General features: G+C 48.9%; 1 protein-coding gene across 4 annotated transcripts in view; it reads right to left on the bottom strand.

Annotated features, from left to right (window-relative positions):
- ST6GAL2 (ST6 beta-galactoside alpha-2,6-sialyltransferase 2) overlaps positions 1-27963 on the bottom strand; it is a 69774-nt gene that overhangs the window by 6508 nt on the left and 35303 nt on the right. For all 4 annotated transcript variants that reach the window (XR_014253830.1, XM_082426382.1, XM_082426381.1 and 1 more), the window contains 4 exons: positions 21336-22259; positions 12983-13080; positions 11478-11579; positions 8758-8932 (listed from right to left, as the gene is read on the bottom strand). Coding sequence is in view for 3 of the 4 variants with exons in the window: in XM_082426382.1 (XP_082282508.1) it covers positions 8758-8932; positions 11478-11579; positions 12983-13080; positions 21336-22203 (1243 nt within the window). In the remaining variant the exon portion in view is untranslated. The remainder of the gene's footprint in view (positions 1-8757; positions 8933-11477; positions 11580-12982; positions 13081-21335; positions 22260-27963) is intronic.

Below are 27963 nucleotides of genomic sequence, written 5' to 3'. Positions count from 1 at the left end.
GGAAGCAGAAAGGATGACAGAGAGGACCCTGGTGTCCTGTTGAGAAGACGTTTGGATGTGCCTTGAGGGCCACGAAGCTGCTGTGGCTGAGAGTAAACCACGCTCCTAACGAGAGACAGAGATTCTTCAGGTCAAGGTCTAGGAAGCGAGACTGTTCCCAGGAACTGCGTCGGAACTTCAAGTCCCTGGTCGGTCCCCCTCTTCCTCCCAGTTCTGCCGGCTCCCTTCTCCCCTCCGCGTCCGTGGGCCCGCCCGCCGTGTCCGGGTGGAGCCAAGAGAGAACCGAGGACCAGCACCTCCCTCCTCGAGTCACCGAGGGGGTGGGCACCAGCCCAGCATCGCACAGGGGATAAGGTCTCTGCCTCTTTTGTTGTTTTAAATTCTTTTTCAAATTCTTTTCCCACTTAGGTTATTACAGGATATTGAGCAGAATTCCCTGTGCTATACAGTAGGTCCTTATTGGTTATCTCTTTTAAATATAGTAGTGTGTACACGTCAATCCCAAACTCCCAAGCTATCCTGCCCCCTCCTTCCCCCCTGGTATCCCTGCTCTGTGTACATTTCTCCTCATCCTCACAAAATCTCCCATGAGGAATTGACACAGTGGATGAGAAAGCCATGTGCCTGGAGAATTACATTTGTTTATTCCCGTGACTTTAAACCTTTGATGAGCAAGGCCGCCTCTGCCGTGTGCGTCTCTGGGTGAGAGTCACAGACCTATGTCTGTGGAGCCGAGGACGCTTCAGAGTTTGCCCGTCAGGGCTCGCGCTGGCTGCCCGCCCTCCCTTCCCTTCCCTGGGCATGGCGCGTGGCCAGCTGTGCCCAAGGAACCACATCAAAGCATCCCAGAATCCTTCACACCCTGAACATCTTCCCTCCGTATATTTATTACAACAGTTTTCCTGCAGCGCATTGAAGAGGCTTCAAGGGTATCTTTTTCTTTTTTTTTTTACTAAATTTATTTATTTATTTTTGGCTGTGTTGGGTCTTCATTGCTGTGCACAGGCTTTCTCTAGTTGCGAAGAGCGGGGGCTACTCTTCGCTGCGGTGCGCGGGCTCTAGGCGCGCCGGCTTCCGTAGTTGTGGCACGCGGGCTCAGTAGCTGTGGTTCGCGGGCTTAGTTGCTCCGCGGCATGTGGAATCTTCCCGGACCAGGGCTCGAACCCGTGTCCCCTGCATTGGCAGGCGGATTCTTCACCACTGCGCCACCAGGGAAGTCCCCTTCAAGGGTGTCTTTTGCACAAAAGCTTCTGATAAATGAGCGTGGAGCTGTGTCTAGAAACCACACTCTTATTACTGTCAGCCCAGAACACAGCCTCGTCCACGGGGGCTGCGACCGGCGTGCACTAGCTGTCGCCTTTGCCACTCTGGTCTCCAAGTGCATGCCTTTCAGAAGCCACTGTCATTCCTGCGAGATGCTGTTGTCCTCCCTCGAGAGCAGTTCTCAGCCTTCAGCGTGAAAGGACAACCTGGCAGCTTGTTAAAATGCAGATTCCCGGGCTTGTCCCCGTCCCTAGAGACCTGGGTTCCCTGGTGTATGTTGGGGTCCAGGAAATGGAATTTTTTTTTTTTTTTTGGCCGTGCCACGTGGCATGTGGGATCTTAGTTCCCCGACCAGACCAGGGATCGAACCCATGCCCCCTGCATTGCAAGGGTGGAGTCTTAACCACTGGACCACCAGGGAACTCCCAAGGAAATGGAATTTTTAACAAGCATTCCTAAACTACCTGTGGTGAAGGGCCATTAAAAAAATTCCTATCCGTCACAGACCAATACTTCTGTAAAATACACGAACAATGAACTACTAGAAAAATGATCACATATTAGGTTGCCATGCTATGTCAAATTGCTATAAAGCCTTCCAAATACTTTCAATTTCTACACTGATCTAGTCGTAGACTAACAACAAACGTTCCTGGACCAATGCTGATCTGCTTACCATGCTTGGAGGACCAGGCTGGTCTCACACACGTATTCTTTGAAAAACTCTACTGTAAGGATCCCGGAGGTGTCTCCTTAGTAGCTGACCATTCTGCATGTTAGACAACTAACCTAGAGTTGAACTGCTACCCACACCCAAGTAAGAAGAAGTCTGAGTAATTTCTCTAGATGTTCTTGTTATCTACTTGGCTTCAAAGGTCTACTAAGTGCTCAAATCTGGTTATTGTTTTCTGGAAAGTTTTCCAGAGGCAAGGTTTCCTCTTACTGCTAGTGAACTACTATCAATACATTTTAAATCACGTATTTATTAAATAGACAATATAGATTTCGTCATATGACTGGGCAAAAAGTTATGGTTTCACTGTAAGTAAATAGGTATATTTTTGCATTTTCATATATAAATACTTTATATATTTTTAAAATTTATTTATTTTTATTTATTTTATGGCTGTGTTGGGTCTTCGTTTCTGTGCGAGGGCTTTCTCTAGTTGTGGCGAGCGGGGGCCACTCTTCATCGCGGTGCGCGGGCCTCTCACTGTCGCGGCCTCTCTTGTTGCGGAGCACAGGCTCCGGACGCGCAGGCTCAGTAGTTGTGGCTCACGGGCCTAGTCGCTCCGCGGCATGTGGGATCTTCCCAGACCAGGGCTCGAACCTGTGTCCCCTGCATTGGCAGGCAGATTCTTAAACACTGCGCCACCAGGGAAGCCCAATACTTTATATTTTAAAGTGACTTCTAGAGCTTCAGAAATACTGAAATTTGCTTGGCAGTTCACGGCCGTCCAAACTGAAGGCCGACAGACGTTCAGGAAGTGTCTTAATTTGAGTTATCTGTGTACATCTTCCTGGTTTTTGCATCTCATTTTGTGCTTCCCTATGAACTTGTGGGTTCCTATAACCATGAGCCTTGGTCCAGAGCATCCTAAAATTTAAGTTAGAGCCGAATCTGCTCTAAGTGATTAAATGACAGCCAGCTGTAGTACTGATAACAGAATCAGTATGGCAGCACCTTCAAAGGGAAGGGAAAATCAGTTTATGACTCATTGGTACATGTGAAAGGTGGACAAGATTTATGAAATCAAAAGTGGAGGATATTTTTTCTTATTTAAAATTTTTTTTAGACAGCATGGTCATTTCATTTGGCATACGTATACTCTGCTTATTAATTTATTAAGGCCGATATCACACATAAATTTGAGTTTAGATTCAGACTCTATCATATAATAAATACTGAAAATCATTATTAAATGTGGTTATATCTGCACATCACTTTTCCTAGGAGTTAAGAGTACTTAGTCACACACAAAACCCTGAAGATGAAACTCCTTCATGTATTACAAAGGGGACCTAGGTGGACCTCAATGTCAGGAGGGGTGTAACAGTCCTGGCACAGCTCGGGGCATGTGTGTGGGGAGGAGGGAGTGTGGGACCTATAGGGTTGGGACCAGAGCTGTCAAGCATGGTTAGAAGCCTTTTCAATTAAACTCACACATGTATTCAACTGGGCACAGTGCTGAAAACTGGGGATTTGGAGAAAGCTTCTTTAAGAAAAAAAATAAGTAAACCCAACTAAAGAATGAAACTTTAAGTTTCACAATAGGTGGCAAGCTCATAAGCTACATTTCTTAGGACAACTTGAAGAAAGCGTCTTAACTACTGTACTGAGAACAGTGTCTGAGCACTGCCACCAGCATCTCTTCTGACGTGCTGTGATGCTGGGCTCTGTCATCCACAAGTGACGTTAACACCAGCACGTGGTCCTCAGATGTTCTCTGAGGTACACTGACAAGGTACCGTGCTGGGAGGCCCCAGCTTACTTCTGGGTTTGATGATTTGCTAGGAGGACCCACCAGACGCAGCACATAGCCAACGATTTATTACAGGCCTGCTGTGCCTGGCACACACCAGCATGCCAGACTCCAGAAGGAAGCAGGTGCTGGGCGTGGACCCACTGCCGCATAAGCATCTGGGCACAGTGACCCACCCTGGCACTTAAGGGGGCCTCCCCAAACCCAGGCTCCCAGATGCCAGCCAGGGGTCAACCCTGCAAGCAGGGCTCCCAGCCATCGGCACTCAGGCCTGCCACGGTGGCTCTTTTCTGCACAGATGCCGTATATACCTGGAAATTCACAGTATCACGTTAGCTCCTAATCATTTCCCCATGCCAGGCCGACACGGGGAATTCACAGCTGGTTATGCTAAAAATGTTTTTCTGTGTGTTTTTCATTTCCTTTCTTAGGACTGCTCAGGATTACCCAAAAAGCGAAACGAATACAAACCATCTAATGCTGTGCTATTCAGTAAAGAATTTTTTTAAAAAATCACTTAAGGAACTTTTATGTTACATAATTTTGTTTATGGACTACCAAAAAGTAACTGCTTTCATCACTAATAAAATTTTACTGCTTTCAACGTGGAGCCAGACTTTTTGATGGGCGGTTCAATACTGAGACACTTTTTAATGTATTTTTCCAAGTCAATCAGAATGGGCACGCAGCCAGTTCTTAAAAATCTTGAAACATAATTCATAATTCAGTTAATGTTAAGTTTTTTGGCCAGTTTTTACAAATGAGGAGGGATTCATTTGAAGGAAAAAAAGTGCAAATTTTCCTGGGCAATTATGACTCAAGAGGCATTCATTTGCCAAATGACAGGTTTTAAAATATTGTATAATTCAATATAATTATCAAACCAATTAAAAAGCATTTCCACTGGTCTTAATAAAATGTCACATGATATGACTCAGCATAACAAGCAGTATGTACACTCATTTATTTGTCCAAAACCTGGATAAAAAGCAAACTTCCACCCAAGTTCAGATGATCACAGATCCTGAACGAATGAGGTTCCCCTAGAAAACTCTACTTTGCATATACACAGATGCCTTTGGTACGTGTCAGAGTCCAGCAGAGTTTCATCACTGAGCCTTTACCTTAATTGTGCTCACACGAAAATCGTCTAACTTTGCACCTGGCAAAATATTTAAAGTAACAACACCCCAAATCTTTCACAGTAATAGAATTTTTTCCTTGATGAACGGATCCTTTTAACGTGGAGCAAAATAAGCTATGGATATAAACAGAACCTAATGCAAGTGACGGGAAAAATACTGGCTTTCATCCATTCCAGGTAACACTTGAACATAATTCATAATGTGAGGTAAACTAGAAATTTCTGAGCATGTCCAATAAAACACTGCAAAACATGTTTCGGAATGACGGGTGAGGGTGAAAGGTTAAGTGTATTGAATATGCTGATCTAATGGAAATCTAGCAGCTATTCTGTGGTTTCCCCATAAATTCATCATAAGACGGGAAATTATGAGAACTATACTTAAGATTATTGAAGGAGCACAAATGACATTTTAAGTGATAATGCCAGAAAATATCTGTAATTAAAAGGTGGTTTGGAAATTTGCATTTCATGAAATAAAATAAGAAGCATCTACTATATTAAGTAAAATCATGTAATGCATAAATAATACTTGAAAGCCAAGTTTTTAGCTCATTTATATTGTATTATTTGATAAGGATTCACTATTTACAGGGAAATGTAAAAAACTGTTCCTGACCAACATAATGTGATTGATTTTACACACTCATAAACATGGATGTTAAGCGGCTTATTCATTTGGGTTAATGTGTTATTATTTTGTGTTAACATCTGAGTTTGGATGATATATTGGAAAATTAGAACCCCAAACTCAAAATAAAATGGAAAAGAAAGGAAGTTATGACCTGTATTTAAGCATATTATTCTTGTGCATGTATTAACTAGGCTGAAATTACAGCGTTTGCATCTGTGAATTCTGGAAACATTCCTTATGATATAATCAGTAGAGGGAGGAGGAGGCATTGGGGGTTTGTACACTAAAGGCCTTGTCCCCTGCAGGCTAGAGGGGTCCCTGCTCTATGCTGCTGGTCGGGCCGGTGCACCAGGCCCGTCTGCCTGACAGTGCTCAGCCCCGAGCCCCGGGGGGTGAAGCTGGGCCTCCTGCTTAGCTGGAGGCCCCACTACCTCAGGTGGCAAAACCATCCGGCCAGGCTGCAGGACCCCAGACGAGCTCACGGGCCCTCTATGACAACATCCGTCTGTATGAGAGCTACACCGAAACAATGGGATTCCAAGGAAATGATTCCCTATCCTCAGCCAGGCCATGGTGCGGTCAAAAACCACCTCCTAGTACCAAAGAACGAGAGAAAACCTCCAGCATCCAACTGGGGATGAAAGAGAAATGTCCCTCGTGTGTGAACAAGCAGCTCCCAGCGGGCTGAGGGTGAAGGCCCTAACGAAGTGAAGGGGTTGTTCCAGAGAAGCCGGTCCATGGAGCATCTGAATCGCCTGGATCCACGCTACTTCCTTCTAATTTTAAAAATACAGGTGCAGTGCCGGAGGGGTGAGAATCCCTTCACTGCTGCTCTGGAGAAGCGGACGGTTCACGGCATACGTCTCTGATGCACTGACTATTGTAAGGCTGTCCTTCTGTGACCCGGGAGGACAAATATGGCCTCTGGTCAGAATTCAAAGAAAAAGCGGTAAGCCATCGCTTCCCAACAATGATCGACATGCCATCCCCTTTGCTCAGCACTCATACCACTGGGAATTTATCTTCAGGAAATCTGATTGATAATAGCAAACAGCTTCTATCACGTGTGTCCCCACCCACAGGGCGCAGTGTCCAGTGGGACCCTGATACCTTCTCCACGAGCTCCTTTTCATCCTTTTGCGGTCAGCACGATGTGGCAGTGCTGTCCTTTACAGCCTTCCCTGTGCTGGAGACGGTCTCCGTCTACACTGCCTAGGACTGAACCACCGGGAGCACATAGCTTTGAGAGTTTGAAATGGGGCTCGTGCACCCAGGAAGAGAAGTTTTCCTTTTATTTAATCCTAATTAACTTAAATGTAAGCAGCCACCTGTGGCTAGCAGCCGCTGTACTGGACAGGACAGTGCTAGAAAATAATAACGATTGCGAACGGCCTGATAAAAAGGTGTCGTTATGACTCCCTTTTCTCCCAGGAGCACAGGGACTTTCCCACGAGTAAGTGACTCGCCCATGGTTGGAAACCCAGTGACAGCAGAGAAGGACTGTCACTCAGCCCAGCCGCCACCCCTGCAGTGACATCCAACGGCAGTCCCCTTCATCCCGGAAAGGATGCCACCCGGGCAAGCAGCAGCCCCTGAAAACTCCAAACAAACGCCCAGCAAATAGCTGTGAAAGGAAGCTGTCCACACGTGGCAGGATTTCTTTCAACACGTGAGGAAACAGTGTTCCCCAGCTACGACTATGTCAGTGGAAACTTTCAAACTGCACGTCGACATTAAGGGTACCTGACAGCCCTCACTGGTCTCCCAAGCTCTCGCTGTAATCAAATATCGGCCACAGGAATTCACGGGGAGGCACGGATGGGAAAATGGCTTGATCAGATGGCCGCGTCCTGTTATGCTGTCTCAGCATCATTCCATCCCGTTACACATTCTTTCCTAAATCCGCAGGATTCCGTGAAACCGCACAAAAGATACAGCACTTAGGATTTCGCAAAGTGACTTGGAAACAAAGCATCTTGACGGCACGGCATAAAATGGGTGGGAGGAGCTATGCTTGAGGAAAATAGCACGCAGCGTCGTTAATCTGTCTTGAATTCTGCGTAAAATATTTCACATTATTATAGTACCTCGAACCCGCGTCAAAACCCACAAGCCTCGCTTCGGATACTCCTGCTCCTTGCATCGTTCACCAACCCATGTCACCTCCACAAATGCTCCTTTAGTCATGAGGACCTACTGTGCACCCGAGTTAAGGTGCAGGGTGTAAATTCATCGAAGTTAGGGTGGAGAACATTAGCAGTGGTTTTTGGACAAAGTTACTATCTTCTGGTTCCTCTGCAGCTTTCATATTGCCAAGGGGATCTAAGACCTCCCTTAATATTACCCTATTCAGGTAAAACCAAAGAAATGTTGGGGTAAGAGGCTGAAACACAGGAAGAGATGTGGGTTAAGACCACAAACTTGTGGATCGAAGCCTGTCTGCAGAAAAATACACAAGAGCCAAGTGTGATGCCCTTGTTACAGGAAGTCCATTCTCAGATCGCAGCTGGCGGGTCTGCTGGAGAGAGTGGGACATGGCCCTAGAATCCGGCTACTCAAAGCCCAGACCTACCAGGAAACTTGCAATGTCTGGGGTGTGGTCCTCTGGCCACAAACTCCCATTCTCGATCCGGGCCTACATCAGCAACATGCACGCGAGTGGGTGGTGGGTCCCGGGTGGCCCTGGGGTCTCCAGCCCTTGAGTCTCTCGGTGACCCACAGAGAGTCCCCAGGCCTCCACCCTGAGAGACCGCAGCTTCGATTTCCTGTCATTGGAACACTTGCCAGGAGCCCTGAGCTTCCGTCAAGGGTCCAATTCCCACGAGGCCACCGCCTGCAGGCACTCGGTCACCAGTCCAGCTGAGCCGGCCTCCCAGCCGTCCCCACCGAGGGGCCAGGCAGGGGAGTGAGGCCACCCCATGACTCAGCTGAATACCTGCAAGTGACCCCACGAGGCCTGTGGAACGAAGGGGTCACCCAGCCGGGCCCATCCTGACCCACCGTCACGAGGGAAGGTAAAGCAGTTCTCGTTTCACCCTTGGAAAGGTTGGGCTGGGGCAGTTGTTACGTGCCCATTGGAAACTAGGACAGTGTCCTTGTGCCCTTTTCAGTTCATCTGTGTTCCCTCTAAAGCCACCTTCTACGTGCTCTTATCATCTAACATGAATGTATACTTGCTAAACCCTCAGCCTCACCCCGCCGCCCAGCCGTCCCGCCTTCTGGCATCCGCCTACCAAGGAAGCCCGAGGACGGCGGGTTCGGCTGGATCTTCTCCTTCGTGTTCTCCTGGATGATGTCCCAAAGCTGCCAGATGAACTTGGGGTGAAGGATGTAAAACGGTTGGTCTGGGTTTCTCTGACGGTGCTGAACATACGGAGTGAACAGGTTGTAATCCGGCTTCTTGTACCACTAAGAGGAAAAAAATAACACAGTCAGAGGACCACGCCGTGAAGAGGAAGCTGGGCAGCGCCCGCGTTGGTGGGTATTTAGAGGCTGAGGGGCCGGGCTGGGAGGGGATGCGGACCCCCTCTTCTGCAGGCACTTCTGCACTGGATGAGGGGGTGAGTACAGAGGTGGGGTCTGGCTTGGGGGGCTGGTGCCTTATTCTTTAGTAAAATGAGGGAGAAGGGCTAGGGCGGGGCCACTGGACTTTTCTGGAAAGGGCCAGATAGTAAACACATCAGGGTTTTAGGGCCATAGAGTCTCTGCTGCAACTACTGGGCTCTGGTGTGTATTTACTTGGAAAGCAGCCACCGAGGGTACAAGATGAATGGGCGAGGCTGTGTTCCAATAAAACTTTATTTACAAAAACAGGGGCAAACCAAAAAAAAAAAAAAAAAGAAAAAACAAAAAGAAAAAAAAGGAAGGAAAAAAATAGAAAAAACAAAAAGAAGAAAAAGAAGGGGAAAAAAAGAAACAAAAACAAAAAACATGGCCGGATGGCCGTAGTTTCAATCACTGTATTTCAGAAATATGTTTTCCCAATCTAATCTCTAGCGCAGAAAGATGTCAGTAATCGCCTGGGTTTCGGGTCGGGTCTGGGAGACGGATGGGTGGGCACAGGGGACTCTGGAGCAGTGGAAAGATTCTGTTCCTTAATTGTGGTGCTGGATGCAGGACTGTATACACTTGCTACTACCCATCAAAATGTGCATTTACATCGGTTACACATAAATTACTGTAAGGAAAAAATAAACAATAAGGTTCAGGAGTGTCTCAGGTGCCACCGAGAAATGGGATTTGGAGGTGTGTGGGGAGAGGCTCGGCTCATAGGGCTCTGACGGGCCTTTCAAACAGACACCTCGGGCAGAGATGGGCTCGGATGAAGATCCCAAGGAAGAGTCCCTGGTTGAATGGGGTCTGTGGCTTTAAAAATTTTGACAAGGACGGGCCAGATCATCTTTAGTGAACTGTGCGCCCAAACCCCGGGGCAGGGAGAGGGAAAGCAGGGGCACCCCGGGGCTCGGAGTCTGCGCCGTCTCCCCCAGACCCTCACACAGCAGAATCAGAGCCCGTGCCCCTGAGAGCAGCCAAGCCCCTCTGCCCACGTCCATCGGTTGGACAGCCCTGTGCCCTGGGCTAGGCTGCTTCCCGTGCAGGAGGGAACACGGGCCAACAGCCGGAGGCTCTCGTGGGTCCACCAACAGCAAGAAAGCTGTCAGAACTTACAACCGCAGAACCTCAGGCTGGAAGGAAGCTGACAAGTTCAAACACCCACTTGATGCTGGTTCTCAGGAGATGGTGTGTAGGAGAATCAACCAGAGAGCATTCTCGAAAACACACGTGGGGGACTTCCCTGGTGGTGGCTCAGTGGTGAAGACTCCACGGTCCCAATGCAGAGGCCCCGGGTTCGATCCCTGGCCAGGGAACTAGATCCCACATGCGTGCTGCAACTAAGAGTTCACATCCCACAACTAAGGAGCCCACCTGCCGCAACAAAGACCCAGTGCAACCAAATAAATAAATAAATAAATATATTTTTAAAAAACCACACATGGAGGCTGGACATGCCCGGATTCCTGGGAAATGGGCTCTGACGGATACTCTGAACAGTGATTCTCCAGATGATGCTGATGGGAACTCCTGGCTGAGAACAGTTACAATCACGCCAGCTGTGTGTCCAGCCTCCGTCTTAGGACGCATGGTGACAGAATGCTCCTTCCAGAGGGACCATCGACTGTGGGCAGCTCTCCTGGATAGTTACCCCCTGGTGGGGCTGAGATCTGTTCCCACATTCATCTTAGGAAGCTGGCATCCTCTCGGGTCACGGCAGAACAAGTCCACAGACACTGGCACAGTTGACAGCATCGCTCACGGGGCTAAATCGTAACCGATCTTCCCAGCCCCCTTTCAGAACAAGTGCGCTGACTCTTCATGCCAGGTTTCACCACAAGTAGAGAGGCCGTGGATGTATTGATAACTTGCTTATATTTTGATGGCTAGTGATAACCTTGTTTACACTGTATCGTATAAGATTAAAAAGATTTGGAGGCAGAAGCCAAGAGTGGCACACTCAGGAAAAGCCTGTGACACGTTCCATTTCAATAATAAGGATTCACAAAGCTTACCCTTTCTTGCCAAGAACTTCCCATGTATTTCAAAAGGTCTTGTAACTACTTGAAAGGTAATGTAAACCGTCTCAAAATGGAAAAATTCAGAGTTTAAGCAGCCCGACCTCTGGTGTCACTAGGACTTTCTGAACATCTAGACATTGTACATTTGTTTTTGTTTTTGAAATCCTCCAGAAAAACACTTCAGCGTCAGAGGGACTTTGCTCAGCAAGGGTGCTACTGCAACCAGGACTCAAACCGTGTGAACGTATGTGAATTTCATTCGCACCCACACTCGGTTTCATTCTGCCTGTCAAAGATTCATCCCTGACTCACTCCCATTATGTATCGGTCAAAGGCCACTGTCTGACCCTGAAGGGTAGGGGCACCGAGGAAATACTCACCAGGTGAAGATTTGCAGAATAAGGAGCTGGGTCCCAGGCCACCAAGATGACATCTTTATACAACGAATTGTCAACGAAGTGATGCCTGGGGTTGGTCAGAATCTGCAAACACATAGCAGAATCATTTCAAAACAAGGGTTTGGGCCTTCACAATTATATTTTAAAAAGAGGTAAAAATTTTAAAAAGGAGTTTTGGAGCAAGAAAAAAAATAAATGTTCCTCAGACTTTCTGGGGGGCGGGAGAGAGGCAGGCTTTACACGCTAAGGCACTCAGGAAATATTTAGACAAAGGAGGGCTTTCTTTTTTAAGAAAAGAACCAGGGCTTTCCCTGGCGGTCCAGTGGTTAGGATTCTGGGCCTTCACTGCCGAGGGCCCCGGTTGAATCCCTGGTCGGGGAACTAAGATCCCGCAAGCCATCCTGATGGAACTCCTGGCTGAGTAAGACCCCATCAACGACAGCTGCCCTCACTGGCCACTGGAGAGAGAGCTGCAGGCCTAGAAGGACGGGGTTCTTAGGCACCTGCTGAGTGCCAGCCTCAGGACAAACTGGGCCCAGAGGCCAGGAGACATGAATCCAGCCGGTATGACTGTCCCCTCCTCTGGGCCCCCTCTGGTCCTGAGTGAGTCCTTCAGTCTCACCTGCCAATCATCACCTTTGGTCAACTATAGTCTGGGGGAAAAAGGATGCATTTGATTTGCTTCATTTTTAAGATGGAATTTTCCCACAGTTTTTAAGATGCCCTCTTTTCCTTGGCATTTTAATATTTCTGAAGTTAGGGTGTATCTCACAAGGGACCTGTATTTTAATTTGCTGGGGCTTATCTCCTCCTCTCTTAAAAGCTCTCGTCAGACAGATGAGGAATCTTCAATCAGTGGCGTCTCTGAATTCAGGAAACCGGGGCCTGTTTCTCACCTCGGCAGGCTGCGAGCCCAGAGCCCGACGAAGAAAGCTGATCTTTGGTTCTGCAACAAACTCACCATAAATCGCTCATTACCCCATTTTTTTCTATACAGTTTGGAACTCTAGAAATTGGTGTGGTTTGTTCTGAGACTAATTTTGCTATGAATTTTGGAAAACATTCTTATTGAGAACATACAAAAAAGAGATATTTTCCTTTTTAAAATGTTCAAATAACAAAGTAAAGTTTCTGAGCTGTTCTTCTGATGCTTGAATTCTGTTCCTTTGCTTTTCTCCCCTCCATCCCCATGATTTACTCTGTTTACCTTTCTTTTCCTCAGTTCACAAAATGCAATATGCTACATATATATATTTGTACCTCTACTCTGATTTTTCCTTTTGATCTTATTTACTCTTTTTTCCTACTCACAGGACACACGAATTCCCATTTCTCTGCATTTTCCCGCCCTAATTCTTTATAATTACAAGACCTTTAGAAATAAGCAAGGCCGTGGTCATGGATAACTGGGTGATTTCTCTTCATTCACCCAGTTAAGCTATTTACCTATAAAACAGTCCACCGTGAAAACAGTCCACCCATCTTACCTGGGAATTAATGATGCGGACGGTGGTTTTATTTCCAACATCCTTCTCGTAGCCACGTGTAGGAGCAGAGTTAAATCTCAAAACTGCATCGTGGGAATCTGAGGGCACATAAGTGACAAACTTACTTCTTTTTTTCCCTCTGCATAAAAATCAGCATAATCTAGGAAAATATCTTAAAGCAAATCTTTCAATACCTGAAGCTAACTCGACCCCAGTAAAATTCCGATACCCACACACACACTGTTTGGCATACTATTTATTTAGAATGAGATCCTGGCTGGGGGCAAATAAACATAAAAACATATCAATCCATTACAAGTGGTCCTATATCATCTAAGTTATATTTAGATACTTGGTATGTGTTCACGGTCTTTAAAGACATGCTTTGCACAGGAAATTTCAAGACGTGTGTATCTAGACTGCTTTGTGGAGTCTAATGTGTTTCCCAGAAACAGGGCTGAAAGCAGAGTTAATCAGCGATAGGGAATTTCTATGCGTTTTCTTCAGCTTCAAAAACCCCATGCACGTTCCTAATTTAACTTGGAGCAAACAACAAAGCCTGTCTGTGAGAGAGTGAGAAGTGAGATAACGTATCTCTGATTTGTCAAAGAGCCTTGTAGGTCCACGCTGCATGCACTGTGGCCAGAGCCTGCAACAGCCCCTAAAGCAGCCGGCCTTCTTCTTGCACATCTGCCATCCCTTCTGAGGGTCTCCTTGGGAGGTTGCTTCCACCTTCCCTAAGCAGCAGACACTCAGCGGGCATGCCAGCATTAGAACCACGTGACGAAACAGCCTGCCCTTCTCCACAAGCTCAGAACTCAGAAGAATTTGGATGCCAGTTTTGGGCATCAAAATCACTATACTTTTGGAACACATGCCATCCAAAAATCCTACAACATTCTCTTAGGGGAAATTTTCCAGGAGTCGGCAAGCTATGGCATATTTTAGTGAATAAAGTTGTACTGTAACACAGACTCACTGGTGTTTATCTGTCGTCTGTAACAGCAGGGTTGTGACAAAGTCCCTATGGCTCACACAGCCTAAAACATTTACTACCTGGCTCTTAAAAAAAAAGAAAAGAAAGGTTTGCCAATCTCCAGATTCGACGCGATCTATGCTTCGCATAAATGATGCCAAAACCCCCGAATACTTCCAATTTTCTTTACTTCACAATTTAAGCACACATTTGCAATTGGGTGGGTAATGATTTGCCTTATTATTTATTATTATTGAATAGTATTTTGTCATAAAAATTCAAATGATATTTGAGCTAGAAAAATCAGGTCACCCACAGCAGTGGTTCTCACTTTTTGGTCTCCGGATGCCTTTACACTCTTGAAAATTACTGACAACCCAGAGACCTTTTGTTTATCTGGATTACAGATTTCAGAATATATCACATTAGTGAGTAAAACAGAAAAATTGTAAATGTTTATTTATTAACTTATCTGTAAAATAACACTTTATGAGAAATAACTACATTTCAAAAAATCGTGAGAAGAAGGGCACCGTTTTAAATGTTTGCAAATCTCTTTAACGCCTGGCTTTTTAGAAGAGAGTTGGTTTCATATACCTGTTTCTCTATTCAATCTGCTGCAATATATTGCTTTAGTTGAAGTATAAGAAGACTCAGATATATCGCTGAAAACCGTGGGAGTATTTCAAGAGTCTTTCCAGATGACTAGGAATATTCTCCTCTGATACTTCATCGTAACTCCACAAGAGCTAGTTTCTGAAAGGTTAGTGGCAGTGTGGAATGTGAAACAGTATCAATTTTTGTGCTCTGTTACATTAAAAGCCATTAGTTAATCTTGCTCTTAAAATGGATGATTCATCAAGAAAAACAAACGACCCAGTCAAAAAATGGGCAGAAGATCTAAACAGACATTTCTCTAAAGAAGACATACAGATGACCAACAGGCACATGAAAAGATGTTTAACATTGCTAATAGAGAAATGCAAATCAAAACTACAATGAGGTACCACTCATACAGGCCAGAATGGCCATTATCCAAACGTCTACAAATAGGAACTTCCCTGGCGATCCAGTGGTTAAGACTCTGCTTCCACTGCAGGGGGTGCGGGTTCGATCCCTGGTCGGGGAGCTAAGGTCCCGCATGCTGCACAGTGCGGCACGGCCATAAGTTAAAAAAAAAGAGAAAAGTTTACAAGTAATAAATGCTGAGAGGGTGTGGAGAAAAGGGAACCCTCCTACACTGTCTGTTGGGAATGTAAGTCGGTGCAGCCACTGTGGAAAACAGTATGAACATTCCTTAAAAAACTAAAAATAGAGTTGCCATATAATCCAGCAATCCCACTCCTGGGCATTTATTTGGAAAAGACAAAACTCTAATTCAAAAAGATACATGCACCCCAACGTTCACAGCAGCACTATTTACAGTAGCCAAGACATGGAAGCAACCTAAATGTCCATCGACAGATGAATAGATAAAGAAGATGTGGTCCATATATACAATGGAATATTACTCAGCCATAAAAAGAATGAAATGATGCCATTTGCAGCAACATGGATGGACCTAGAGATGATCACACTAAGTAAAGTAAGTCAGACAGAGAAAGACAAATATATGATATCACTTATATGTGGAATCTTTAAAAATGATACAAATGAACTTATTTACAAAACAGAAGTAGACCCACAGACAGAAAACAAATTTATGGTTACCAAAAGGGGAACGGGTGGGGGAGGGATAAATTAGGAGTTTGGAATTAACATATACACACTACTATATATAAAATAGGTAACCAACAAGGACCTACTGCATAGCACAGGGAACTATATTCAATATCTTATAATAACCTATAATGGAAAAGAATCTGAAAAAGAATATATTATGTATGTATAACTGAATCACTTTGCTGTACATCAGAAACTAACACAACATTGTAAATCAACTATTGGGTTGGCCAAAAAGTTCCGTAAGATGGTATGGAAAAACCCGAATGAACTTTTTGGCCAACCCAATATATTTCAATTAAAAAAATTGTATATTTGGTAACACTGTGCAATGGTCATTTGGAAGCCATCAGTTCAATAAGTAATGCGGATCTTTCAAATATTGAAGCATTTCATTATAAAGTATCAAATATCATGAATGTCACCATGGATCTCATCACTTTTTAAGTTTGGGAAGCTTCCGAGCTCAGGGTTGAAAGCTTTAATTTTATCATTGGCAACAAACACTGTCAGTTATTTTCCTAAAAGTGAGGGCTTACTTACTTCCTTTTTGAGAAAATATCTGCCAAATGTCCAAGTCTAAATTACGTATGTCTATCAGTCATCTGTTTCAAGTTTAATTGTGTTTTGTGACAAAAGCGGCTGGTGCCACTCACAGCTCAGTCACATCAGTGACCTTCCATCGGGGGTTGGTTTGCAGAAATGCTTTCATGTTATTTCCCATTTGGTCTTAAAAACACATGTACTTCAAAGACTGAACTCTAATAAAACGAATCATTTTTACTGCTTCATTAAGGACATCCATACGTGGAACTGGCATGCTTTGCTTTCACTGCTAAGCTTGGCAGGAAAACATTCCGTGGGGACTAGTACAGTTGGGTACCACTGCCTTGATCTGTGCTAAGAAGCAGTTTTATCCACTATTGCTCCTGCATCATCCGTTCCGATGTCAACAGTTAAAAAGACCTCTGAGTACTATGATGAAAATTGTTCTCACCTTGTGAGCCCCTGAGAGGATCATGGGGGCTCCAAGTGCAAGGCCAGACACTATATGACCTGCTCACCTGGGGCAACTCTCCCATAGGCAGGGAGTGGGGGGGGGGCCCAGACAGTGGGGTGGCCTCCTGGCACTCAGAGGGAACCAGGATGGCACCAGGGCAGGAAGCAGGGTGCTGGCACTCCTGGACCAGTTCTCCCACCGAACCACGCCACCCTTAGATACGGCCTCCGTCTAGAGGTAAGGTGAACAAACTGAGAATGCCAAGCAGTGGGTACATTTCTAATTGATTACGTAGAAATTCCTAACGAATCATATCACCCCGGAAAATGTCCCAGCTTTTAAAAGCCGGTGTTCTACACTGAGGTGTGTTTTAAGCCTTAGAACAACGTGACAAAGCACAGGGCGCAGAAAGGTAATCTAGGTTCAGTCCTTTGGAAGTCGTATGAGGCTGAAGAGTTAAAAGCCAATTTCATGGAGGACACAGAGGGGTAGGTAGGGACGGGGCAGCTGTGGATGAGACTGAACTTCCCCCAGCTGGCCGGGAGAAGAACGCACCAGGATGGGAGGGGACGTGTGGGGAGGATGAGCTGAGACAGTCCGTCACGTGGACACATTCGTAAATGTGCACCTGGCTGTGCTTCTCCCAGATAACCACCTTCAAAACTAAGCTGTCCATTCACATTTACGGAGGGAGGAACGGATCAGACAGCCGGCACAGGGGAAGAAAGCAGAGCGTCATTTTTGGAGATGGCATTTCCAGGCTGGAGCCATTTCACGTTGACCTTGAGAGCAGAGCCAGGCTAAGAGCATCATTGAGGAAGGTGAAAACCCTGCAAGGAGCAGCCAGCCAGAAGGCGGAGCAGCGCGAAACCCCTGCCCGGCCCTGGGCACTGCACCCCCACCTCCCGCTTCCCTTCCTGAGCTCAGGAGTCTGCAAGGGCAGCCAGCGCCTTCAGTCTTTGGGGAACGGGGAATGGCCTGCCAAAGAGACGATTCTCCTCTCTCCCAAACCCACCGCCCTGGTCTGTCTCGCCTCACTGGGACTCCTGCAACGTGCTTACTCCCATCCAGGCTCTGCAGCAATCTTTCCGTAAAGAAACACTGACCCATCACTCCTCTGCTTCAAAGATTTCAGTGCCTCTGCACCACGAGGCCAAGGGGCCGGAGCTGGAGTTTCTGGGACCCAGACTGGGGTTCAAATCCAGCTCTACCCTCTGTGTCTCTGGGTACCTTGGTTTCCTTACCCATAAAACAGGAATAATCTTGTCTGTCACTTGGCATCGCCAGGCTTGTTCACAGATAAAAGCATTGAGGATGAGACCTTCCCTGCAGTAAACACCCTGTAAGTGGTATCTATTATTACAATCTTTATGAAAAGTCTAATTTCTGGGGAATGACATCCAGGAGCAAGAGGCGGCTGACCTCCTGCCCCCCACCGTCCAGCTTACCTGTCTGCTCCCCACCCCCAGCCCACATCACCCACACACTGCGCTGTTTCTCATCCAGCGGCTCTGCTGGCCTTTGGCCTGGATTCCCCTCCTCAGACACCTGCCCTCGCGGCGGGGCGGGATTCCGTGGTCATGTCCTCTCTGTCTGTCTGCGCATTTTTCTGTCCTTCTAACCGTGATACTGGAATTGTCTGTTTATAGTCTGTCTTTCCCACTAGCAAGCAGAGGATCTGAGGGTTAGGGCTGGGCCCCGTCCATCTTTCTGTCACTAGTGGCAAGCACAGTATCTGGTGGAGAGCTGGGGGCCCATGCTTGTTGAATGACTACATGACCTGCTTTCTTGCTTTTTTAAGGTTAACAGACGCCAAATCCCAAGCTCGCTACGGGAAGATGCCCCCTCCCTACACAGCCTCCTCCCTACCCTCCCATTTCCCACACACTTCCCAGAATCCGAGTTTCAAGTAACAGATCCTGACCTCCCATTCAAGGCGACAGCTGTAAGTTCAGAGTACTTTTCTCATCTGCAGTGTGTTTCCACGGGATTGCTGCTAGTGATCTCACTACCAGATTATTATTATTTACAGGAATGGGTGAAAAAAAGATCATCTCACCACTCTAGAAAAGAATGTTCCATGTTTCCAAAACAGTTCAGTTTGCTTTTCAATAACATATTCAAAGTGGAGGTGTTTAAACAATGACAAGGTATGACTCAGTCTAACAGAACTGGGGAAACAGGACGGCACTGCCCAGGGAGCAGCCAGCAGAACCACTTGCAACCCTGGCGCCTCCCTGGTCCCCTGGGGGAGGGGCAGGGGCTGAGCCCTCAGGGAGGGGGGGGCAGACAGGGGGCAACCCGCAGGAACTTTTCTAGCTCTGCCCTCAGTTTTTCATAAAACCACGACCTCGTGCAAGACTTCGAATCTTCACTTAGCCAATTCACAAGTAGATGCTTAGGGGTGAAGATGAATTTAGCTAAATAGTACAGCATGCCCGGTTCCAAGTTTCCCAAAGGACTCTGCTATGTGAATTTGTTCTCTTTAGGAGAGGTGTTAACAACTGTGTGTTGATAAGCCTCTGTATGTTCAGGAGAGTCGGAAGGAGAGATGTCAGCACATGGCAGGCACAGGGGCTGATGCTGAGAGATGCCAGCTTATAAAAAAGCGAGACTTCTTGTCTTTACAAGTTGAACTGTGTTACGTTACAAACTCTTAAAAAGGTATCGATAGCTATAAAATTGGATTCCAAGGAACTGAGGCAAAACAATAGAGAATTTAAAAAATTTTCTGAGTGTGTTTGTTCTTCAGTTACCTTTCTACGATTCTAATCATGAACCTTTGTAGAAGTGCAGACGCTATCAATTAAATGTGGATACTAGAAACTAACAAAGATATAAATGACGTGCCATGTTCCCCAGAAATGTGGAATTCCCAGTGTCTTTCACACTCTCTTCCAAATTCTGAATAGAGGAGAGTTTACAAGACTCTGGTCAGGGGCCAGGGATATTTACACCAGAATATAGAGCAAGGGAATTCTCCAGGCAGGTGAGAGCACGGCAAATGTGCAGCTATGATGCGGTGGGGCTTATAACAAAGCAAAAAAAACCCCAAAAAACCAAGAGCAAGTCACCGCCTGCTTTAAAGCGTGCTGCTTAAATTCCTTCTTCCATGATTAATCATGGTCCTCGGAAACCAGAGAGAAGTGTGGCTTTACTTGGCCCTGGGGGCCTCTGAACCAATGCTCCTTCCTAATTGGTAGCAGCCGCTCGACTCGGCTTTGGCTGCAAGCTTATGTGACACACAGACAGCATGATTACGAGTCTGCTTAATGTCAGCTCGGGGACACTGGGACCCCAGGCTGCAAGTCCAGACTTGGGCCTTGTTTTTTCAACTTCTTAAAACTTTCACATTCAGCCTCATTCCCAAGAGCCTGTGGGAGGAGGTCTGGGCTATGCAACCTGATGATAAGGGTGTCACCCTATTTCAAGATGGCTCTGGAGTATCAGCTACTCTTCGAGAACACGGAACAATGAATGGGCCCCTGAAACAACGATTCCTTTCTATCAAGTGGGCAGTGCCGCCTGAAGGTCACGTCCAGGTCAGCTACGAGCTAACACCATCCACTTGTGAGAATGTATGTTTTACATCTGGCCTCAAGGCAGACGCTGTGTCTGATCCACACTTGTTTTCTTGGTACGTAGCACGGAAGCCAGCACAGAGTAGAGGCTACACGCGTGTTTGCTAAATGAGCCTAAAGGGTCACGGGTGCAGCACCAGGATGGGCTGGGCGCTGAGGGGACTCAGGGGCGTTAGACTAGCCTGCAGGTTCCTGGGTAAGAAGGGCTTCTGCATCCAGATGCAGGAGCCCTCCTGAGCTGCCTGCCTGCCAGCCTGCCCCGCAGATTTGGGGCTTCAGGCAGCAACATCAACTCTTATCTGCATTTCCAGCCAGCCTACCTTCCCGCCCTGCAGACTTCAGATTTGCCAGCCGCTAGGACGGCAGGGGCAAGGCCTTAAAATAAATCTTTCTCTCTACACATATCCCACTGGTCTGTTTCTCTGGAGAGGCCAGACTAACAGGGGTGTTCTCCAGGGCTCAGGCATGGATTTGAAGACAGTTTAGAAGGGAAGATGGAAGCCCAGGCTGCAACTGGTTATCTGCCATCCTGGAGAAGGTCCCTGGGAGGCGGCTGGGACCCAGAGGCTGGGTGCGTGCCAACCTTGGAGGTGACGGTGCCCACCGGATCAATGCTCTCACCAGCTGTCGGGCTCTCCGCAGAGCCCAGGGACAGGGATTTAGTCCTTGAGCGAATTAAAATGATCATCCTGCAAACTCCTCTTTGGAGCTGCCCCCTAAGGCTGGTCGCCAGTGGGGTTTCCCCTGCTGTCCTTTCTGCTCCCCCATAATCCTGCCACGTTAAGGGTTCATCAGGGGTGCAGGCCCGGCTGGGAGCTGTCAGTGCAGAACGTGGGCTCTGCAGGAGGTGGCTCCTGAGACAGGGGCGGTGAGAGGGCCGCGGGCTTCCCCTTCCCGGGCCCCCAGCTCCTGGGAGGATGCCCGTCTCTGCTCCGAGTCTCCGCAAAGGAGACCTCTGCTGGGATTCCACCCGCCGAGGCTCACTCCGTCCCAGGGAAGGAAGAAGACCTAAGCCCTTCCAGAAACACAGTGCCGGAGCGGCCACCCTGGGGGCGGGGGGCCGCGGGGACCCACCTATCTCTTCGCCCAGGGACGAGTTGAGGATGGCGCCGGCCGACGTGACCACGGCGCAGGTCCGCAGCCCGCGCGGGAGCAGCCGGCCGAGCGGCACGGCGGGGACCAGCGCGCGCCAGCCGAGCGCCGAGAAGGGCGGCTCGCTGCCGTCCAGGGTGCGCACCCGCACGCGGCCCCGCAGGGCGCACAGCAGCTCCGCGCGGCTCCGCCCGGCCGCCCGGCGCCCCCGGAAGCGCACGCCGTGCTTGTTGGCGCGCAGGTAGGCGCCCATGGCCTTCTGCAGGCGCGGGTGCAGCATCCGCGCCGACGCGTCGCCCTTCCAGAGCCGGCGCAGGAGCGCCCGGGACGCGGACGCGTACAGCCGCTCCCCGTCCTCGCCCACCCCGGGCGCCGCGCTCCGGCTCTGCCTCCGGGCCCCTCGCTTCGCCCGCCGCCCCGGGGCCCGGCGCCCCGACCGAGCCCCCTCCGGGCCCCGCGACGTGCCCGGAGCGGCGTCCTCCGGGGGGAAAGCGCTTTGCGATGTTCTCCCCGTCTGGGGCGAAAGGAAGTCGTCTTCATTTTCAAAGCCGTCTGGGGCCCACGCCCGCAGGTCGCCCGGCCCCGCGGGCAGGGGGCCATACGGGTGTGTGCGGGGCAGCCCCCTGCGAGCGTCCGCGCCCTCGGGCAGGCCCTCCGAGGCGCCCATGATGGCCCGCTGCCTTCCCTGCGCCGGCAGCAGCCTCCTGGTCTCCAGGAAGGAGAAGGAGCTGGGCGCGGGCTGGGCAGGGTTGCTGTCGGTGAAGTACAGGAAGACCACCAGGAAGAGGAGACCCCAAGCGAATATCCCGCAGAGCGTTCCTTGTCTCCATTGCTTCAAGTGTGGTTTCATGGCAGGTCCGCGGGGTCAGCACCTGGCGTCCCGAGGCGGCGGGAGGCAGGATGGACCTGAAAAACAGCCGGGTGTCACGGTGAGGCGCGCGGGACAGCGCTGGGGACGGTCTCTTTAGAGGGTCTCGGGAGGGTTAGAAGGGGCATCAGAAACCAGGATCATCCGGAGCTTCGGCTAAATTCAGGGGTCATATGCCCCCCACCCTCATCACGTCTGCAAGGCAAGGGGTCCCACTGAGGCAGGACGTAGATGGCCCCCCCCAAGGTAAGCAAGTGGAGATTTGTTCCCTGTGGCCCGATACTCCCAGACGAGAATAGCAGGACAATCGAGACAGGAGGCTGGGCCCTGCCCAGACGGAAGGTAAGAGACCACGTATTCCTCATTCTCGAAGTCAGGAGACTTCCCTGCCTAGAAAGCTCCTTGGAGGTCAAAAAGGGAGTGATGTCAAGTCTACCCATAGGCCTCTCCACTAGAATCCATCTCGGCTAAGAGATGCACACACACACGGGGGGGGACCCTGAGATATACCAAATACAGACTCTCACCATGAGCCTCTGAGATATACCAATCGCTCTCACCATGATCCTCTGATGGAATAAGAGGGACGAATGTCAAAATCCTAAACACGGGAGGAGATGAGAGAGCTAGGTGAGCCTCCAACCGGGAAAGGGTGAGGAAGGAGGCTGAGATGAAAGTACAAGAAACAGAGTCAGAGAGAAGGGCCCTCTTCTCCACTCAGTAGCGCAGCCCACGATCATCGCTTCTTTGTTACTCAGGTAGCAAGCACAGTGCTTGGCACTAAAGGAAACGACAAAATATCAATGAGAAACGCACCTAATGCGGCTGATAGCAGATCACGAAGCTGTCATAGTTGCACTTGCTCTTTTCCCCGTCCCTATACGAACCAGTCTTCACAAGGGGCCTTTCCTATCAGTACGGAGGGTCCTCAAAGAACTAAAAATAGAGCTGCCATATGCTTCCGCAATCCCACTCCTGGGCGTGTATCAGGAAAAACTCTCATTTGAAAAGATACATGCACCCTTATGTTCACAGCAGCACTATTCCCAATAGCCAAGACACGGAAACAACCTAAATGTCCATCAACAAATGAATGGATAAAGAAGATGCGGTACGTGTATACAATGGAATACTACTCAACCATAAAAAAGCATGAAATAATGCCATTTGCAGCAATATGGATGCAACTAGAGATCATCATACTAAGTGAAGTAAGTCAGAAAGAGAAAGACAAATACCGTATGATATCACTTTTATGTGGGATCTAAAATACGACACAAATGAACTCATCTATGAAACAGAAACAGACTTGCAGGCATAGAGAATAGACTTGTGGTTGTCAAGGCGGTGCGGGGAGGGAAGGATTAGGAGTCTGGGGCTATTAGATGCAAACTATTACATACAGGATGGATAAAAACAAGGTCCTACTCTATAACACAGGAAACTCTTATTAAATATCCTGTGATAAACCATAACGGAAAAGAATGTGAAAAAGAATATATATGTATAACTGAGTCACTTTGATCTACAGCAGAAATTAAACACAACATTGTAAATCAACCAGACTTCAATAAAATTTTTAAGGAAAGAAAAATAAAAAAAGAAATGCACCTAAGCTTTAGGAATGCAAGCAAAGCCTCAGAAAAGGACAAACATAAGGAATGCTAAGTGAGCTGCGGGAGCTTTAAGCTGTGGAGCCCAGAGCCCAGCACAGGCCGGCCCTGAATAAATACTGTTGAAAGAATGATGTGTGTGTGTGTGTGTGTGTGTGTGTGTGTGTGTGTGTGTGTGTGTGTGTGTGTGTGTGTGTGTGTGTGTGTGTGTGTGTGTGTGTGTATGTGCGTTGGGGGTGGGAGCTGTGTGTCTGCAGATGTGCACAGCTGTGTGTTGGTGACGGTGTTGGAAGAAGTGGGGAGACCATCTGGGGGGAAAGCAGGCTGGGAAGCTGCCCCTTCCAGCCTTGGGGGTGGGGATGGGGGCCTACTGGGAAGTCGGGGCCACGTGCTGTGTGAGAAATGGGGAGGAGGGAGGTCTCTGAGCAAGGCAGGGAGGTGCTGGTGGCAGGGGCTTTCAGGGAAGTGGGGGGCAGGGAGGAAGTGGGGTAAGGGGGGCCTCAGCAGCAAGCAGACATTCCGGAAGCCCGTCTGATGGGAGGGGCTCGCAGAGGGGACTCCTCCCCCACCTCCGCAGGCTGAACAGCCTCCAGGAAAACCAGGAGGCAGGTGAGGAGAAGGCCGTAATGCAAGGGCAGGGGGTTTTACTCAGATAGCTGAAATCAAAGTGGGTGATGCCCAGGTCAGTGTAGTCACCTGGGGAAGCTATACACCGTCTCTGGTGGAAAAGATGTGCGAAAGTGAGAAGCCCACATGCCTGTTACAGGTGGACACGGTCCTTTGCCCTCTTCCCATGGAGAGGTGAGTCTGTGTCTCCCCGCCTTGAGCAGCGGGAGGGCTTTGACCAGGCACCAGGCCCAGGTCCAGCAGCTTCCACGTCCTGCCTTTAAAACGCTCACAATGGGGGAAGTAGCCCCCAGCAGAGAGACGTCTCTCTCACCCGAGTCCACCATGCAGTGAGGAAGCCCAGGCTAGCCGCGTGGGAAAGGCCACGTGGACCGAGAGATGCCCAGCCAAGCCCGGGCTGTCCAGCTGTCCCAGCCTCTCACTGCCTTGGACTCCAGCTCAGTGGAGCGTTCAGATGACTTCAGCCCTGGCCAACCTCTGGCTGCAGCAGCACGTAAGACCCCAAGTGAGAACCCAGTGGAGCCCAGTTAACCCACAGAGCCAGGAGTGATCGTGACAGGTCGCTGTTCTGAGCCACTAAGTCTCGAGGTGTTTTGCTGCATCAGAAACGGTGACTGGAGCAATGCCAGATGAGAGGAGCCCAGAATGCATCCAACGGTCTAGCCTCTCCGAGGGGTTATGTGAAAGCCACATTCGGTGACCTGTTTAAGTTATGGCTACTTAACAAGTGTTTGCTTGACCTCGCAGTCACGTGAAAGCAAGCCTGTAGGTTTGCCTCGCAGTCATACATCAAACCCATACACAGAACGTGGTCTCACCAAGCCAGAAACAACGATGCCAAGAAACGAACATACAAGAAATAATGCCAGGGACTTCCCTGGTGGCGCAGTGGTTAAGAATCCACCTGCCAATGCAGGGGACACGGGTTCGAGCCCTGGTCCGGCAAGATCCCACATGCCGCGGAGCAACTAAGCCCGTGCACCACAACTACTGAGCCTGCATTCTAGAGCCCGCGAGCCACAACTACTGAGCCCACGTGCCACAACTACTGAAGCCCGCATGCCTAGAGCCCGTGCTCTGCAACAAGAGAAGCCACTGCAATGAGAAGCCCACGCACCGCAAGGAAGAGTAGCCCCCGCTCGCTGCAACTAGAGAAAGCTCGTGCGCAGCAACAAAGACCCAACGCAGCCAAAAATAAAAATAAATAAATAAATAAATAAAAAAGAAAGAAAGAATGCCAGCAGTTTACTTGCTCCGTGCCAGACCCTGTGCTCACTTAATGCTTTTTCTGGATTATCTCATTTGGTCTTCCCAGCACCTAGTAAGGTAGGAAATACTGCGATGTCCATTTTATAGATGAGGAGGTTGAAGCCCGGAGAGGTTACGTAACTTGCCCAAAGCCACAGAGATACCAAGCAGCAGATAGCACATAAAAACCCATCTGCTCACGCTTTTAACACTAAGTTCTGATTCCATCTGACTGTACCAGGTGAGGCCGTCTATTCTAAATACGCCTTCTTAAGCTGTCTGTGGGGAAGGACCATTCTCCCCCTAAATTGTCGCCATCTGAGTACCTTCACATTTCCATTCCTGACCGTCTCGGCAATGTCCCCATGCTGGAAAAGCTTCTCAGGGCTCACCAAGTTCTGTCCATAGCTCATCAACGAGCAGCGTGCAGGCGGGCACTGCCTGGGGACCACACTTTGAGCAGCATCTGCTCAATGATCTTCCTAAACCTGTCCGTTGAGGAGCCAGTGCTTCAAACCGTGATGCTCCAGCCTAACCATCTAAAAGCTGTTTCCGGGATTTCAACATTTGTATTAGAAATCACAAAATTACCCTTAATGGCAGTTATCCCGCTTCCCCCCCAGCTGAGTGCCGTGCAATACAGCTCTGACACCAGCCACTGCAGTTAGCGGGCACCCCACGGAGAAAGGACTCAGTCCCACGAGACTGCCCCCTGCTTCCGACACCAGCCTGAAGCAGGGTCCCCAGGCCACCTGCACGGGGAAGAGCCAAATCTGACTACCTGTTGGCTCTGTTTCACCTTTGCTTTCTGCTGCCTTTGTTCACTAAAATGATACTGTCTATACACAATGGCCTGCCTCGGGGAACCCCGCCCCTCTGCCTGAAGGTTAAACCAAAGTGCCTTTGTCCAGGGAAACATCCGGACCCTGTCCACCTGCGGATGGCGGCAAGGAACAAGAAATTAACACATCCCCTCCCCGAGGCTGGCCATTCCAGGGGATATTTGCAAATCTTATGGTCTTTGTACTTTACTTCCTCATCTCCTCCCCCTCTGTGTTCTATTGAAGAAACTGGCATCCAAACCCCGATAAGATGGTTATCTTGAGACACTAGTCTGCGATCTTCTAGCTCTGCCCGCTTTCCGAATAAAGTCGTATTCCTTGCCTCAGCACCTCGTCTCCCAATTCATGGGCCTGTCGTGCAGCGAGCAGAGCGGGCTTGGACTCGGTAACATACTGACTGTGTGGCTACCAATTTGGGGGCTTCCCCATGACACCCTCAGGTTTGAAAATTTGCTAAAAAGACTCGCAGAACTCAGGAAAGCGCGAAACGAATGATCACGGTCCTTTGGGAAGGGATACACAGAGTTCAAGGTCTGGGTGGGGGTCATCCCAAGGGCAGAGATTCCATGTCCTCTACCCTTGGTGTTGAGGAATGTCACCCTCTTGGGACATGAATGTGTCCACCAACCACAAAGCTCTCCTGAGCAGTGGACCCCAGAGTTACGCTGGGGTTTCATTAGGTGGACATCACTGAGCTAATCGTTGGCCATGTGGCTGAATTCACACTCCAGTCCCCCTCCCATCCCCAGAGGTCAGGCTGGCCCAAAGCCCCTCATCACAGGGTTTGTCTTTCTGGTGATCGGCCCCCATCCTGGGGGTCACCAAGAGTCACCTCATTAGCATAACAAAGACACTCTTATAAGTCAGGAAATTCAAGGGTTTTAGAAGCTCCATTCCTAGAACCGGGACAAAGACCAAATCATTATACCACAGCAAGGCTGTAGTAGCTAATTTAAAAGGCAGTCTTTCTGCTTCTGGCTGGAAATCCTTATTACCTGGCTGCCTGCACTGAGAACAGCTCTGAGGCTTATCCTGGCGGATCACTAAAGAAGAGGAAACAGAGGTTTCTTATTCCAGCATTCGCTTGAGAGACTATTTTTAAAATCTCAAAGTGAGGCGTGTACCCAGGGCTGGGGTGGGGGAAGCCTTGACCTGCCGGGAGGAGCCGGGGGCCAGCGCACCCTGGGCCAGCCGACCCCCAGCTGCCTCCATCCAGCGGGGTCAGGAGGCCCCGGGAACTGGGCTGGGAGGGGAGCTGCCACATCTCAGGGCAGGACTCGGAACATCACACACAGAGCCTGCGTTACACGGAAACGCCTGGCTCCCAGCCTAGGGCTCGAGAAGCTGTTTCCCTCGTGGGGGGATGAGAGACATGAAAGGGAGCGAAGTAATGAGAGGAGGTGCGGGCACTC

Source organism: Balaenoptera physalus (genome assembly GCF_965194825.1).
Source record: "Balaenoptera physalus genome assembly, chromosome: 15".
NCBI lineage: Eukaryota > Metazoa > Chordata > Mammalia > Artiodactyla > Balaenopteridae > Balaenoptera > Balaenoptera physalus.
This window is presented reverse-complemented; position numbering and strand designations above follow the sequence as displayed.